A 16,826-nucleotide genomic window follows, 5' to 3' on the forward strand; every position below is an offset into this window, starting at 1 on the left:
TAACCTGCTTCCCGGAGATTGGGTCCTGGTCAAGAAGTTTGTGCGGAAAAATACCCTAGAACCGAGATTTGACGGTCCATTCCAAGTTCTCCTGATTACCGCAACCTCCGTCAAATTGGCCGGTAGACCAAATTGGATCCACGCTTCCCACTGCAAGAAATCTTCTGCCCCAGAGGAAGCGAATATCGCACAAACATGTATCTCTGGTACATCTTCTCCTTAATTAGCCTTATGAAGGCCCAGCAAGTAGCCATTACCAAAGATATTAGTGGGTACACCTTCTGGTATAATTCATCGTGCACCCAGGTGGCTACTTATACCTTTGACTACTGTGATATTGTAGAATGCCCATTTCCCACACCACAAATCCAGAGCATCTATAGAGATATCCCTCATTCGAAAGACCCATATGTTTGTGTAGTTGACAAGCAATGGGGGCACAATTGTGACCATTGGGGGGCAGCGGGATGGAATGCCGGGCCTGCCTGGGGTTACAAACCAAAAAGTGCCGTATCCAAAGTAGATGATCATGGTAGATCCCTCCTCCAGAGAATGACTTTGAGAAAGCCTGGGGGGAGTACACCAATGAAATTAATCCTTAACATTGAGCACCCAAGCCCAACAGATGCAGACCAGTATGTGATGGGAATGTACTGGAAAAGGGGTTCCTACCAGAAATTAGGACATTTCTACCTCAAAGATATGTGCAACTCTTCTGAGTGGCAAGGAGCCACCCATATGGTCCCCAATCCATTAAAACCTCATATCCAGACCTTTCAGGACATGATGGCCATTGCTAACCCCACCTTTGAAGATACCATGGCCGCTGAAACAGGTTTTAATGATGTAAATTTATGGTTAGAATGGATGAAATATAATGCTAATAAGCATAATAGAACTGCATGTTACGTGTGTGGCGGTGCCCGGCCTCACCTGGGTACCGTACCTTTAATCCTACCCGTAGATATAGAAGAATGTATTTTAAGCCTTTTTGCCTATCACTATAATTTTAACAGGTCCATATGTATTGCATGGACAAAGGAGTATCCTCTCCTAGCCAACGATGTCAAACCCCCTGATGGTATTACCGTATATAAAGGTAATTACACGTGCTATGCCATGTACGATGGTATTGGTAAATTTGTGGGTAACTTTTCCAAAGGTTATTGTGCTACATACAGAACTGTTCCTGTACGCTTGCTGCAACACCATACTAGGTCACTAGGAGACATTTACTGGTTGTGTGGGGATTTACAGCTGAGATCCAGAATGGACACGGAATGGTGGGGAGAGTGTACTTTGACTAAGGCCATTATGCCTATACATATTATTTCTGACACACACCTCAACACCCATGAGTTCAGCCATACTAAGGTTAAACGTGACGCCCCAGTGAAAGGAAGTTTTGATCCTCATGTATATATTGATGCCATTGGAGTGCCCAGGGGGGTGCCCAATGAGTTTAAAGCTAGAGATGAAGTTGCTGCAGGATTTGAATCAATTTTTACCATAGTTACCGCAAACAAGAATCTAAATTGGATAAATTACATTTATTATAATCAACAGCGTTTTGTCAATTACACCAGAGACGCCCTCCAGGGGTTGGCCGAACAGTTGCAGGCCACATCCCAAATGACTTTCCAGAATAGGATGGCCCTAGATATGATCTTAGCCGAAAAAGGAGGGGTTTGTAAGATTTTGCCCGACACTATGACATGTTGTACCTACATCCCAGAAAACACAGGCCCTAATGGTAAAGTCACACTAGCTATAGAAAAATTAAATGACCTGTCTGAAGAGTTAAAAAGGAATTCTGGGATAAAAGATCCCTGGGAAAGATGGTTTGGTTGGATGACAGGATGGCAAAAGGCTTTAATGCAGATTGGTATGGCTATACTAATTTTTCTTTTTATCTTTGCTCTTCTCTTTTGTTGTGTCCTCCCATGTCTGAGAAAATCCCTCATGAAGACTGTTGACCAAGCGGCACCCACTTTCACCCATCTCGAAGTTGATGACCAAGAATTTCAAGACATCAACTCACCCTGTCTGCCGCTGCAAATTATCCCCTTTGTTGATAAAGTGCAGGAATTCTAGGAAGGGACTGGATTAGGGACAGCATCTGTCAGTGAATGGTAAAGGCCCCATGTGGAGAAGTGGTGGGTTAGCTGCCATGGGATACCCTTGGGTGTGAAGCGTTCGAGAGCCATACTGACGGATGGTTAGTCTCTTAGGGTCAGATCTAGGGACAGCCTTGCACTTTGCATTAACATCTAGCTAGCGGCCACGGGGTTTCTGTGCCTTTGGGTTAACACGTCTTCTGATACTAACATAATAAAGTTTTATCTCTTAGAATCTAACATTTCATAGGGGGGACTGATGTGGAATTATTAAAAATCTTTATTGTACTTGTACTGAATTATTGTACTAACTCCATTTTAACTTTATACTGTGACTTCGTCCTCCATTTTGTCCTCCTAACCTGACTTCCTCAATCCTCCATTTTGTCCTCATGACTTAACTTGTTCATTTTAAAACTACATTACGTGACTGAACTTCTCAACCCAATTAGTACAGTAGACAAAGACTGTGTTTCCTTCAAGGACAAGTACCAGGAGGTGCTGGCTACTCCTTAAGACTTGCTGGCTACTCCTTAGAGCTTGTAAGATAGTACAGTTTGAAGGCCACAGAACACAGTAGTAATGAAATGTTCTATTCATAAGAGACCTTGCACCTGGACATAAAGCCTGATATCATTGACTGTGTAAAATGACGCTTAGGACCCCCTTGTCCCCCACCCGTGTCCAAAATAATCCCACCTCTGATGGGTGGGCACGGGACTAACCTCTTAATTTTACGAACCAATAGGTAAGACACTAACCCCGTCACTTAACAATTAATCCAATTGATGATGTTTATTTGCTGATATTCTAATAATCAATGATGACGCAAAATGCCTCTTAAAAGGGCCTGCGCGCCCGCTTTTACTTCACTTGCCAATAAACTTTCTCGAAGTTATTTTAACCTGAACCTCGTGTGTCAGACTTAATTACTTCAGCGTATATACGCAATTTAATTTATTGATTTGGATAGGAACAGATAGACTTTGAACATTTTGGTTTACTTTCAAAAAGTACCATAACATGGTCACTTGATGAATGACCCAATACCGCAGAGCGTTTCCAAGTAGTACAATCTGACTAGACAAGTGAAACCGCTTAGGTGATTAGAATCGTTTCTGCAAAGAAGAAAACCCTAGCCGTGCCTCATAGATTCCACATAAGATGAGACTAAATATACGCATGTCTTGGGCAGGGTAATATTAACATACAGAGCTATACAGATACAGAAAAGTTGGGACATTGACAAATTATTGTGTCCCAGATTTAGCTGCCTTGAAGTGAAGGAAAGTTTGTAACAGGTTTCCAATACACAAAAGAGTGGTATCTAGCAAGTTTCCAGGGCATCACACGAGTTCTGAAGGCTGTGAAGCTGAGTGGAATGTTGTCTTTGGGACAGAACGTTTCATATGTTGTCAAGCTTTAAAAGAACTTAGAGTACTTCATTACAGTGTATACACATAGAAATGTGGACAATACACAAAAACAATTCTTAGTAAAACAAAATATCTAATAACTCCTCACATTCCTAGCAGCCATGTCCTTCATGGTGTCACGGCAACACCTCATTTAGTGGCAGTGTATGGTACTATAAGATTAAGGGTGTTCTGAAATGACACAAACATCTGTTTGCTTGATCATCACTAGAGAAAGGTATATAAATGATATCCACAATGACTTCAAGTGCTAGGGATCCTCTATTCTTATTAAGAGTGTCCCCTTGACTTCTTGGCTAGCAGCAGGGAGAAGCAATTCATTTATTCATTACCGCGCACTCCCTGGTCACTGACTGGCTTTCCATTCTTTGATTGAAAATGTCATGCACAAATAATTGAACACCAGAACACAGCAACCAATTTTCCTGAACTGGCCTTCTGCCCAGTTCGTCTAAGGATGTTATAGACACAGCATCTTGCCATGGCAGAGGCTACCCAACTCTCTTAATAGTGGTCCTTGGGAAAGAAAGAGTCAGCCTTAACAAATATCTAAAGTCAGTATCAAATCAATAACTCTTGACTGTTGATAGTATTACGTGAGCGTTTCCAGTGAAGTCACAATCCAGATATGTCACAAATTATTTTTCTTGGTAATGCAGTCGAAGTTAGAAATCATTATCAACTTGAAATGTTACTGAAATACAGTAACCTCTTAATCCTGATAAAGATATATTATTATCTCCTCTGCCCTTCCATTCAGTGTTATCCCATTTAGTAATGGGTTAATCCTAAACGAGTTCCCCCGCAAGCAGTCTGTGCTTCCTGGGGTAATAAGGGAGCAATAGCCAGAGCAATGGGAAGCAGTGATTGGCTGAGAATGTCCGCTAACTCCTTTCAGAATAACACTGCGCATACTGTGGGTATGAATTGGTATAGCTAGAAGGAATAGTATATTATTTGCCTTAGCCATACCTTCAGTGGGGGTCAGAATCTCTCATTCAGTGTTACTGCTCGAACTTGGTTTAACACTGCATGGAGTGACAGAGGACTTCAGGCGCTATAATCAATTCGGTGAGATAACATGGTTGTAGTAACTAGAGTTTTAAAAAGAGTCTTTACTTCACTCATTAATCGTTAATCACATGATCTAGACACTGACAGTTCAAAATTGGGTGGGGAGTGACAAACAAAATCAATTCATTTTGGACACTACCAGAAACTGCAAAAAGTCATGAAATACTTACCATAACAGTGGTGTCATCTGAGGCACTTGCAATGACATTGTCATTATGGGGACACCAGTCGATATCTAGTACAGGAGCTGTATGCCCACTGACCATGGGGTGGTTCTTATCAACACGTCCTGTCTGCATGATTTAAAAAAAAAAAAATAATTAAAAATGCATTATACAAGGAAAAAGGAGCCAAGCATGCAAATGCTAAAAACACTATTGTGTGTTTGTGTGTTATATTGCACAGGTTGAACATAAATATATTCTCCCTTGCAACTTGTAAAAAAATGTCTATAAAATTCTAAACCATGTTCAGTTTAATACAAATGTGTAATTGGTAATAAAACAAATTGCTTAGAGGACATATAACATGGATACAATTACTATAGTAGGTTTTCATGTATAATTCCTTAGTGTTATTAATAACAATAGTCCATAGTCACATTGCCTATAAATTAAACATAAAAGTGATTGAAAGTAGATCTTTATAGCAGAACAATTTACATTGAGAATATATACTTATTTCGGCTTTGACCTTGCTGTAAAAGCACATGATGACTTAGGAGTTTCATTGCCTGTCAAGGTCAACATTATGTGATCAGTAATCTCTGTGAAAAAGAAGAATAAATATCTATGTATCACACCTCTGCATAGGCTTAAAGGACCACTATAGGCACCCAGACCACTTCAGCTCAATGAAGTGGTCTGGGTGCCAGGTCCCCCTAGTTTTAACCCTGCAGCTGAAAACATAGCAGTTTCAGAGAAACTGCCAAGTTTACACTGAGGGTTAATCTAGCCTCTAGAGGCCGCTTCCGCAATTCTCACTGTGAAAATCATCTTTTTTTATTTTGTTTGGTTTTAATAATTGTTTTTTTTTTTTATTTGAAGTAAATGGGTTTTGCATATGTGTTTATTTGCCCTTTTTGGCCTTTATATTCCATAGGTAAAATTGCAGCTCTGCAGCACTGACCAGGTCAGGATGCTATGCAGGCTAGCAGTATGCCCTGATCTGGGCAGTGTTCTTTTGCTCATAATTTTTCCGCTGAGATTTTTGGGGTCTTTTTTTTATTCAGGGTTTCTTCTTCTTCTTCAGGAATAAGTTTGGCTCCCTTCTTACGTCCAAGTGGCAAGGCATAGTTAGCTCCATACCACTGTCTGTAGGGGATTCTGTCCACCAGGTTCTTTGTTGGAAGCATTGTACACAACATCAATAATTCTGGTTTTGCATGTCAAACACTTGGAACCCCAGGAGAAGTTACCAACACCCAATCTCGAAACACGATACTTCTTGTTACCACAGCAAACTCTCATAGTATGGATACACCAGGACTGATCTTTGTGGTGGAAGCGGGACGACCCAACTCATACTTTCTTTTCTTGTGGTATGGCTTCCTTTTACCACCTAGTATTGAGGTGCCTGTGTCCGTTATCTCTCAAGATACCCATTCTCAGACCTCATCTTTTAAAGAGAAATAAGTGGATTTGGATGGGCAATTTAAGTGCTTTTAACCAAGTGGCACTACTATTCTATTTTTCTTTTTATAAAAGCCTTCACCAGCTACTTTTGTTAAACTAAAAATCTATAGACTACAAAAGATACCTAAACAGTGTAAATTAAAGGGACATTATAGTCACCAGAACAACTACAGCTTATTGAATTTGTTCTGGTGAGTAGAATCATTACCTTCAGGCTTTTTGTTGTAAACACAGTCTTTTTAAAAAAAAAAAAAAAAAAAAATGCAGTGTTTACATTACAGCCTAGTGATAACTTCACTGTCACTCCTCAGATAGCTGTTAGAGATCCTTCCTGGGTCATGGCTGCCTAAAATGCATTCAAACATTCAGTATCTCCTCCCTCTGCATGCAGACACTGAACTTTCCTCATAGATATTCATTGATTCAATTCATCTCTATGAGGAGATGCTGATTGGTCAGGGCTGTGTTTGAATCATGCTGGCTCTGCCCCTGATCTGCCTCTGTGTCAGTCTTAGCCAATCCTATGGGGAAGCATTGTGATTGGATCAGGCTACCACTTCTGATTATGTCAGCAGACTGCTTGTTTTTTTTTTAGGCAAACAGCAAGCAGATCTACAGCTTCAGGTTTGACTACAGTAAGATTTTGCTAGATTTATGGAGGCATGAGGGGCCCAGGGGGGGCTAGATTGTGGTTTTAACCCTATAGGGTCAGGAATACATGTTTGTGTTCCTGACCCTATAGTGATCCTTTAAGTAAAACCCCACTTCCAATGTTGAATTAAATGTTTTGGATATTCCTTAAAGGTTTGTAATTAGGAAGAATTTTTTTTTAACCTATTAAATTTAACATCATTTCTGCATTTTGTTTTTTTTTCTATCTTCTTTCTAACAACAGTGACAAAAGTCAGCTTGGAATATCCCTATATACGACAGAAAAAAAAAATCACAGCAACAGGGGCAGAGAGGGTCAAACGAATAACAAGAGGAAAGAGGAAGACAAAGTGTCACTATTGACGGAAAATGTTTCAGGACATGGAGGGGCTTAGTTGGGTGGAGCCGTACGAGCAATAAATTGAACAAAACAAACAAATCTCCACAGTGTAAACTCTGGAAAAAACTGAGCACTCGAATTGTGGTCCTCTGAGGACTTCCTGAGACACTTCTATTGTTTGCTGCATGAGGTCATTCTTATTGGAAGTACTGGATCAGCAGACAACTGCTGCAAACCACATACCTCTCTCTGCAGGGACCCTCACCATTCCTTCTCTGGAGCAGGAATGAAGGAATGAGAACGATGGGACAGGTCAAGGGCATGGCCCAAGCCCGAGGAGTTAATGTGCGCCAACTATTAGCACCAAATACAGGCTCGCATTTGGAAGAGCAGTATCTAATCATATTGACTTGCCCTTTCAACCTTTCATCCTATCAGCTGCTTCCAAAACACATTTATTTACCATAACCCCTTCACTAAGAGGACAGGCCCTTGTGGCACATTAGCATAGCAATCACATTGTAACTTCAGCACTGAACTGCGTGGTTTAAGCGTTAACCCCTTAACAAGAGAAGATTTGACAGGCAGTCGTATACAATGTTAGATGCCAAATATTTTGTCATTAAGGAATCATTATAAATAGTTGTCTCAGTACAAAGCAGGCATGAGATTACTGTAAAATAACACAAAAACTAGAAACAAAACAAAAAAGCATGGCATTACAAATTGACCTTTTTTGGTAGTCAATATATTTAGTATAAATCTACAAAAAAATGCTTAGATTTTTAAAGGAACACTATAGTCACCTAAATTACTTTAGCTAAATAAAGCAGTTTTAGTGTATAGATCATTCCCCTGCAATTTCACTGCTCAATTCACTGTAATTTAGGAGTTAAATCACTTTGTTTCTGTTTATGAAGCCCTAGCCACACCTCCCCTGGCTATGATTGACAGAGCCTGCATGAAAAAAAAAGGTTTCACTTTCAAACAGATGTAATTTACCTTAAATAATTGTATCTCAATCTCTAAATTGAACTTTAATCACATACAGGAGGCTCTTGCAGGGTCTAGCAAGCTATTAACATAGCAGGGGATAAGAAAATCTTAATTAAACAGAACTTGCAATAAAGAAAGCCTAAATAGGGCTCTCTTTACAGGAAGTGTTTATGGAAGGCTGTGCAAGTCACATGCAGGGAGGTGTGACTAGGGTTCATAAACAAATGGATTTAACTCCTAAATGGCAGAGGATTGAGCAGTGAGGCTGCAGTAGCATGTTCTATACACCAAAACTGCTTCATTAAGCTAAAGTTGTTCAAGTGACTATAGTGTCCCTTTAATTCCAAACAGAGTAAATAGGATGGATGTATGGGTCACAAAGACTATTTTAATAACTTCATTTAATACATGTACTTGAAGATACAGTTGCAAGAAAAAGTATGTGAACCCTTTGGAATGATATGGATTTCTGCACAAATTGGTCATAAAATGTGATCTGATCATCATCTAAGTCACAACAATAGACAATCACAGTCTGCTTAAACTAATAACACACAAAGAATGAAATGTTGCCATATTTTTATTGAACACACCATGTAAACATTCACAGTGCAGGTGGAAAAAGTATGTGAACCCCTAGACTAATGACATCTCCAAGAGCTAAGGAGTGAGATGTCAGCCAACTGGAGTCCAATCAATGAGATAAGATTGGAGGTGTTGGTTACAGCTGCCCTGCCCTATAAAAAACACACACTACAGGAAACGTTTGGTTGAAATTATTGCTGCCAAAGGAGGTTCAACCAGTTATTAAATCCAAGGGTTCACATACTTGTGCTCTTGCAGTCATCTTTACAGGACAGCCACTCCTAGGGAGAGTAGCAGCAGTGCTGAACTTTCTCCATTTATAGACAATTTGTCTTACCGTGGACCTGATGAACAGCAAGGCTTTTGGAGATACTTTTATAACCCTTTCCAGCTTTATGCAAGTCAAGAATTCTTAATCGTAGGTCTTCTGAGAGCTCTTTTGTGCGAGGCATCATTCACATCAGGCAATGCTTCTTGTGAAAAGCAAACCCAGAACTGGTGTGTGGTTTTTATAGGGCAGGGCAGCTGTAACCAACACCTCCAATCTCATCTCATTGATTGGACTCCAGTTGGCTGACATCTCACTCCAATTAGCTCTTGGAGATGTCATTAGTCTAGGGGTCCACATACTTTTTCCACCTGCACTGTGAATGTTTACATGGTGTGTTCAATAAAAACATGGCAACATTTCATTCTTTGTGTGTTATTAGTTTAAGCAGACTTTGATTGTCTATTGTTGTGACTTAGATGATGATCAGATCACATTTTATGACCAATTTGTGCAGAAATCCACATCATTCCAAAGGGTTCACATACTTTTTCTTGAAACTGTATTTGGTCTTCCTATTTTTATTTTCTTGAAAGTTAATAACCCTGCTTCAAAGTAAGTTAACCCACACCAAAAAGCAATTTAGTAAAAAAAGAAAAAAAAAAAAAAAAAAAAAAATCCCAGTACAGTATAATTGCAAGTAAGAAAACAACCTATAAGACAAATAGAGAGTAGAATTCCTTGGCTCTGTGACTGACTGTAGAACTAACTTCTCAACTGGTAGAAAAAAAAATATCTATAAGTCAGTCCATACCCACCACCTTAGTGGCAGCGATCATTAAAGGAATGCTCCAAGCACCATAACCACTACAGTGCACTGTAGTGGTTATGGTTCCAAGAGAGCACTCGTGCCCCCCTAATGTAAGTAGTCAAACCATTTGCTAATGAATTAACAGCTGATTGATCACAGATAAACCCCAGACTAGATTAGATAGGGTTATACATGCTGCCCACTTGTTATAGCTGCACTTTGCATGGTGGGTGAGGGCATAATGGAGGTTTTAAACCTCCCTATAGTTAGATGGGGGTCATATTGACCACTGTATTAATATTAATGGACTATGGGGCTTCTGGAAAAGGTGAAATTGTTAACAGCTTTTTGGTTATTTTTTTTTTTTACTGTGGAGTCTTATTAGCAAGCACGGATACCCGGATCCAAGTCAAGCTAATTTTTTTTTTTAATTATCCATATAATCCATTAAAAAGAAAGGATCAGTTTCAGCCTGGAGTGGCCCCTTTAAAGCTTGATTCTTATGCTAAATGAGTAATTTGTTGCATAAAATCTTTGTGATAAAATTTAAGGGCCTCAGTGTCAGCTCATTTAGGAATTTTCGCTGTCAAACTGAGTTCAGCATTGCCATTTACTTGCTATATTTAGTACTGAAGATTTGTTGGTGCTATATAAATAAGCAATGAAAATAACTTATTACTAAAGTAAAGCTACAGGGAGTGGCTATATTTATTCTATTTATCTAACACAAGTTATCACAATAATTTTACCATTTATAGAGCATAATTTAATGTGGCTAAAAAAAAAAAAAGCTACAAGTTTAGTTTTTTTTCAGCCAGGAGGCTAACTTTCCCAGATTTCTTGGGATATGTTAATGTCTCTCGTGAAAGCTTTCCATGGGAGGAAAAAAACGACCAAGGCAAAAATGGTATAAAAGAAACTACCCCTTGACTTAAAAATAAAATAAAAATATGTTTCATAAAAAATATTTTGGGGTGCCCAGACTCACAATAAAACTAGAGGACACAACAATGCTCATGTGTAGATTGTGGGGGCCGGAGAGGACAAATTCTAGTCCCCAGGAGCTCAACTACCTTAATTCTGGATCTTCAATATCTAACACATCTATATCTATCATATTCCATGTCTAACACATATTCTATACACGTTTAAGTAATGGGTGAGGGGTGTATTTCTCTTTATTTTACCAAATATCCCAGCAAAAATATTCTAAAGGAACACGCCAAGTACCATGATCACTGCATCATGCTGTAGTGGTTATGGTGGCAGGAATGTCCTGGCTTTGGTACTTGGAGTTTTCCTTTATCATGGATGACCTGAGTGTCGATCAATTTCCACAAGTCCCTCATCACGCCAGAGAAACCTAGGCCTTAATAGAAGCACAGAGGCATTCACTTGGACAAAACATATCTACTTGGCCCACACCTGCATTATGATTGGCTGGATGTTATCTATCAGCTTCTGTACAAGTAAAATAGCATAGTAAGCAGGGGCGTGGCTTGGCAGCCGACGAACATGGCCGCTTAAACTTTCCCTCTCCGCCCGGGTCCCGACTTACCAGCACGATTACCCGCTACGCTGCCGACATGGGGAGATCTAACAGGGCCCCACAGACCGGGAAGACCCCAGAGCCGAAGAAGGGGCAGCTCACCTCGTCCCTGCGCCAGTTCCTGGTGACCCCCGCGGACCTCGCGACGCAGCCGCATGGCGCCGACAGCTCAATGGCGTCGGAAGATTCCGCGCCCTCATCGCCGGCATCCGACCTGCACACGGGAGGTCAGGACAAACCCCCATGGTTGGACCTCCTAAGAGCTCTGCCCACCAAAGAAGACCTCCGCTCGGCCACCTCGGAGCTGGGAACTAACATAAGGCAAGACATCCAGGCACTGAGGGCTGACATACAAGGCCTGCAAGACCGTGTGAGCCACGTGGAGGCAGCCTGTGACAGCCTGAGAGAGGCTCAGACCACACTAGCTGAGGCTGCAGAAACCTCATCTGAACAGGTACGTGGCATGGCCCTGCATATTGAGGACTTGGACAACAGGGGGCGCCGCAATAACCTAAGGCTGCGCGGCCTCCCTGAGACTGAGGACTCCCCCCAGCAGTTGCAGGACTGGCTCCTGGAAATATTTAATGAGATCCTAGGCCGTGACCACCAGGCACCTATAGAATTTGTAAGAGCTCATAGAGCCCTCCGCCCTAAGGGCCCGCCGGATAGCCCACCCAGGGATGTAATTTGCTGCCTGGCGAATTTTGCCTTAAAGGAGACTATCCTTAAACACGCACGAGGCCAGCAAACGCTCACCTACCGGAATCAAGACCTGCAACTCTTTCCAGATTTATCGCCGGCTACTCTGACCTACCGACGCGCTCTGAAACCACTCACGAGAGTATTGGTGGCACAACAGATCCGGTACAGATGGCAGATGCCCACAGGACTACTTGTCCACACGCCAAGAGGCCCATTCCTGGTCCGCACACACAGCGACTACATAGCACTGGGCACGGAGCTCCAACTGCCCGCCATCAACATGAGATGGCCTGACCCATTGGACATCTATACCACAGCAAGAAACCCCTATCCGAGACCGGCGCTGCCGCAACGCACTCGAGGGGGACGCCAGGAGGCCACTAGGCCTACAGGTACCGCCCGTTAGAGGGCATGACTTTTCCCCCTTTCCCCCCACGCTGCACCCGCCAGGCCGCCTTGCACCGGTTTGGCCCTCTATAAGGCACAAATAGCCCCGCTACAGGACTTGGACACTATCCCCAATTACAAACTTGGCCAACCCACGGATTGGACACTCCATAATGGCACTCTGCCCCTACACCCCTCAGCGCAGCACCCCCTGCCGGGCTGCATGAACAGAGGCTGGGCCACATTCCACCTACAGCCCTCACTTACAAAAGTGTCACCATGGACATGAGGGCCCCGGCTACCCCGTTGGGAAGGGGTGGGTTGGGGGACGTGACCCAAGGGACTGTGGTACCTGGAAGTGCTCACAAAGGCTGGCACTGGCCCACTGGGAGCGCCTACTGCGCTGTGTCTCGTATGGCACCCACGCATGTACATGCTGAAACTGTCCGCTGCATTGTATTTACCCCCACATGTGCTAGCGCATGCTATAGTTATTGGCGGCATGGTACATCCCACATATACCCGCACGCACAGGTTACAATCACCCTCTACGCTGCAAACCACTGCACATACGCCCGCACACACTACAACCGCCCACTGCAGGGCACGTAACATGGCATAGGCGCCCACACATACCAAAACTGTCTACTGCATTGTACCGGCCGCTATATACACGCCTGCGCACGCTCCAGATGCTCCTAGGTGGGTGTATAACCCTGCACACACGCCCGCGCACGCTAACATTGTCAATTGCATGGTATATCTTGTTTAGGAGCTAAGAGCTGGTCCCCCTATTTATAGGGTTTCTTTTGACTCGCTTCTGTACTATCTCTAATTGCTTTACTTCTATATCATTCGGTGCATACGCCTGCTTATGCTAGAATGGCTTACTACGTTGCACGGACCACTGGGTATATGTGCCTACACATGCTACCAGTACCCCCTGGTCCGTAAATCACCCTACATACACTTCTGTGCATGTTACAATTGTCCACGGTACTGTGTATAACATGGTCTATGCCCCTGCACATACTAAACTTGTCCACTATCTACACCACAGATTAGGCACGTACGCAAGTCCAAAATGTCTATTGGCTAGTTTGCAACACAGGTGTCAGAATATACTACTCTAGGGTACAGCTGTATATTTACCATTGTATTAACACCTGCACACGCTGACCCCAGGACGATACAACCCACTTCCAAAAAGATGGGGGAACCCAGAAGGGGACACAGTGACCGGGCTACCCTCAGGGGGGACACTGGCTTTCCATACCGCTTCTGGGGATGGAGGGATGGTGCCACGGGGCTACACTGGTGCACATGGGGGGGCGGGTTGGGGGGAGGGGGGGGGTTGTCAACATCCTAGGCGTATGAGCTGTCGAAGGGGGGTCCGGCCCTGGGTCGGCTCGTACACCTTCCCTTCAGCCTAGACAAGGTCGGGACCCGGGGGTGAGTTCCCGCAGACACACAAAAGTACCAACGAGAGGTCACAGTTCCGGCTGGAACCTGACCATACTCTGGGGGACTCACACCGGGGACACGACAGAAGTGTTCCCAGGTTTGGGTTACAGTTGTTAGTGTTTGCTGCGATCCGCAGCCACCTCTGTTGGCTGGTCGATAAGGCGCCTTCCACGCCCCGTGAGGTCGGTGTCATCTGTATAGGGAGGCTGTCCCCCGCTCCGGTCCCCGGGCCAGGGATTTCTACCCCCCTGACACCGGTGCCTCTGCTCCATTATTAGGGCGGCCCCCTCTGTGCCCCACCATACAGGGGTACCCACCACCCTGCTCCACTCTGCCTGCCCCAGACCGAGCTCTACCTACCTGGGCCCTCACCTGCCCCCACAGACCGGGGCGTATCAGACACTCGTGGGACTTGACAATATGGCTACACCCGCACCCAAATACGCACCGGCCCCACTTAACTTCCTATCCCTGAATGCAAAGGGCCTAAACTCCCCCGAAAAAAGGTCACACGCACTACGCCTCTGCCAAAAAAACAGAGCCCATGTGGTCTATTTCCAAGAAACCCACTTTAAAACTGACTCTGCTCCGAAACTCTGTAACCACATATACACCCAAGGCTTCTACAGCAATAACCCGGACGGGAAATCTAAGGGCACAGCAATACTCCTACACAAATCCATACCCTTCATAACCGACGCGACCATGACGGATAACTCGGGCAGATACGTATTTGTTAGGGGTAAAATCCTGGACGAAACCTATACGTTTGCCAACATCTATGCCCCAAACACGCGACAGGACAAATTCCTTCGGGTCACACTCCGGGCCCTCCACGACTTCGCGACAGGCTGTCTGGTCCTGGGAGGGGACTTCAACATCGCCTTACACCCGACGATGGACGCATCCAGGGGCCACTCATCGACACCCCCCCACACACTGCTCAAAATTCGTACACTTCTCCACCATTACAGACTTACAGATTGCTGGAGGGCGACCCACCCGACGGCTAGGGACTACACTTTCTACTCGACCCCGAATGACTGTTACACACGCATCGACTACTTCTTCCTTCCATATTACTATCTACCCAGATTGCGGGACTCCGCCATAGGGGGGACAATGTGGTCCGACCACGCACCACTCACGATTCAACTCACATCGCCACTACACAAACCCAAAACCACGACATGGCGGCTCCACGAAAATCTTCTATCCAACCCGCAGGTGGCCCAAGACGTACAACAAGCCCTGACGAATTACTTCGCCGAGAACCTACCACAAGACACGTCCCCCCTCTTGACATGGGAGGCCCACAAGTGTGTGATTAGAGGGATCCTTATCTCACACTCCTCTGCCCTGAAAAAGGCACGGGAACATACGATCCGAGAACTAACCGCCAAGATAGGGACCCTAACACAAGCCCATAAACGGACACTAGACAACACGCTTCTCCAGGAACTCACAACAGCCCGTGAAGAACTAGCACGGGTCCTGCGGCAATCGTACACTAGGGCCCTCCAGCGCACTAAATCTCTTTTCCACATGGAAGGAGACAAGTGCGGCAGGTTGCTAGCCAGAATGATGAATAAAAAACGGTCCATGACATATATTGCACGAATGCGCGACGCCACAGGCCAATTGCACCACATGCCAGACCAAATCGCGACAGCTGTAACCCGTTTCTACACGGACCTTTACGCGATCCCTCCCCACGCCCCTCGAGCAGACCCGAAACTGGGAAAGACCCGCATGAACGCATACCTCACTAAATACACTAAGACAAAACTCTCCCCAGACGCAGCGGAGGCCCTGGAGGCGCCCCTGACGGAGGGGGAACTGGCCATGGCCATCAAAACCTCAAAGATAGGAAAAAGCCCGGGCCCAGATGGCCTCCCCCTCAAATACTATAAAACCTTCCTGGACACACTGTCCCCCCAATATGTCTCGGCCTTCAACTCCATAACAGAGGGAAATGCCATCCCCCAGCAAACACTGGCGGCCAACATTGTCCTATTGCCAAAGGAGGGGGGGGATTCCGAACGGTGTACGGGCTACCGACCGATATCGCTACTTAACTGCGACCTACGCCTGTTCGCTAAAATACTAGCTAGGAGGTTGACCCCACACATACCAGACTTAATCTCTCCCGACCAAGTAGGATTCGTCCCCCACAGGGAAGCCAGGGATAATACGGTCCGGGCCCTTTCTCTGATCCACCACGCGCAGCGCACTCCGGAGAGCCTTCTCCTCCTCTCTACGGATGCGGAGAAGGCCTTCGACAGGGTGGCGTGGGACTACCTATTCTCGGTACTGAAACACGTCGGCCTGGGGACCCATATGCGCCAGTGGATAGAATCTCTTTACTCTTCCCCCACGGCCAGGGTGTGCATAAACGGGGTCTATACAGATGCATTCCCGGTTAGGAACGGAACTAGGCAGGGCTGCCCCCTATCGCCACTCTTATTCATCCTGGCCCTGGAGCCGTTCCTACAAGCAGTAAGGGACAACCCAGATATCTCGGGGGTGACGGTGGGGGCAGACCACCACAAAATCGCAGCATACGCGGATGATATGCTTTTCTTCATCACTAACCCAGAAATCTCCCTCCCAAACCTCATGGCTGAGTTTAAGACATACGGCCAAATCGCCAACCTCAAGATTAATTATGCTAAATCCTCTATCCTCAACATTGGCTCCCCCAGGGGGAGGGCAGACCAAATCCGACGAAACTTCCCCTTCCAATGGCAAGACACCGCTATTAAATACCTGGGCGTGAGGCTCACGGCCGACCTCTCCAAACTTTACCATA

The 16,826-nt window shown here is 44.7% G+C and overlaps 1 protein-coding gene and 1 pseudogene across 3 annotated transcripts in view; both read right to left on the minus strand.

Annotated features, from left to right (window-relative positions):
* CORO6 (coronin 6) overlaps window positions 1–16,826 on the minus strand; it is a 133,427-nt gene that overhangs the window by 70,780 nt on the left and 45,821 nt on the right. For all 3 annotated transcript variants that reach the window (XM_063450036.1, XM_063450034.1, XM_063450035.1), the window contains exon 3: window positions 4,798–4,920. In XM_063450036.1, coding sequence (XP_063306106.1) covers window positions 4,798–4,920 — 123 coding nt within the window. The remainder of the gene's footprint in view (window positions 1–4,797; window positions 4,921–16,826) is intronic.
* LOC134600667 (small ribosomal subunit protein eS8-like) lies at window positions 5,814–6,231 on the minus strand (annotated as a pseudogene).

Source organism: Pelobates fuscus, chromosome 1 (assembly GCF_036172605.1).
Source record: "Pelobates fuscus isolate aPelFus1 chromosome 1, aPelFus1.pri, whole genome shotgun sequence".
NCBI lineage: Eukaryota > Metazoa > Chordata > Amphibia > Anura > Pelobatidae > Pelobates > Pelobates fuscus.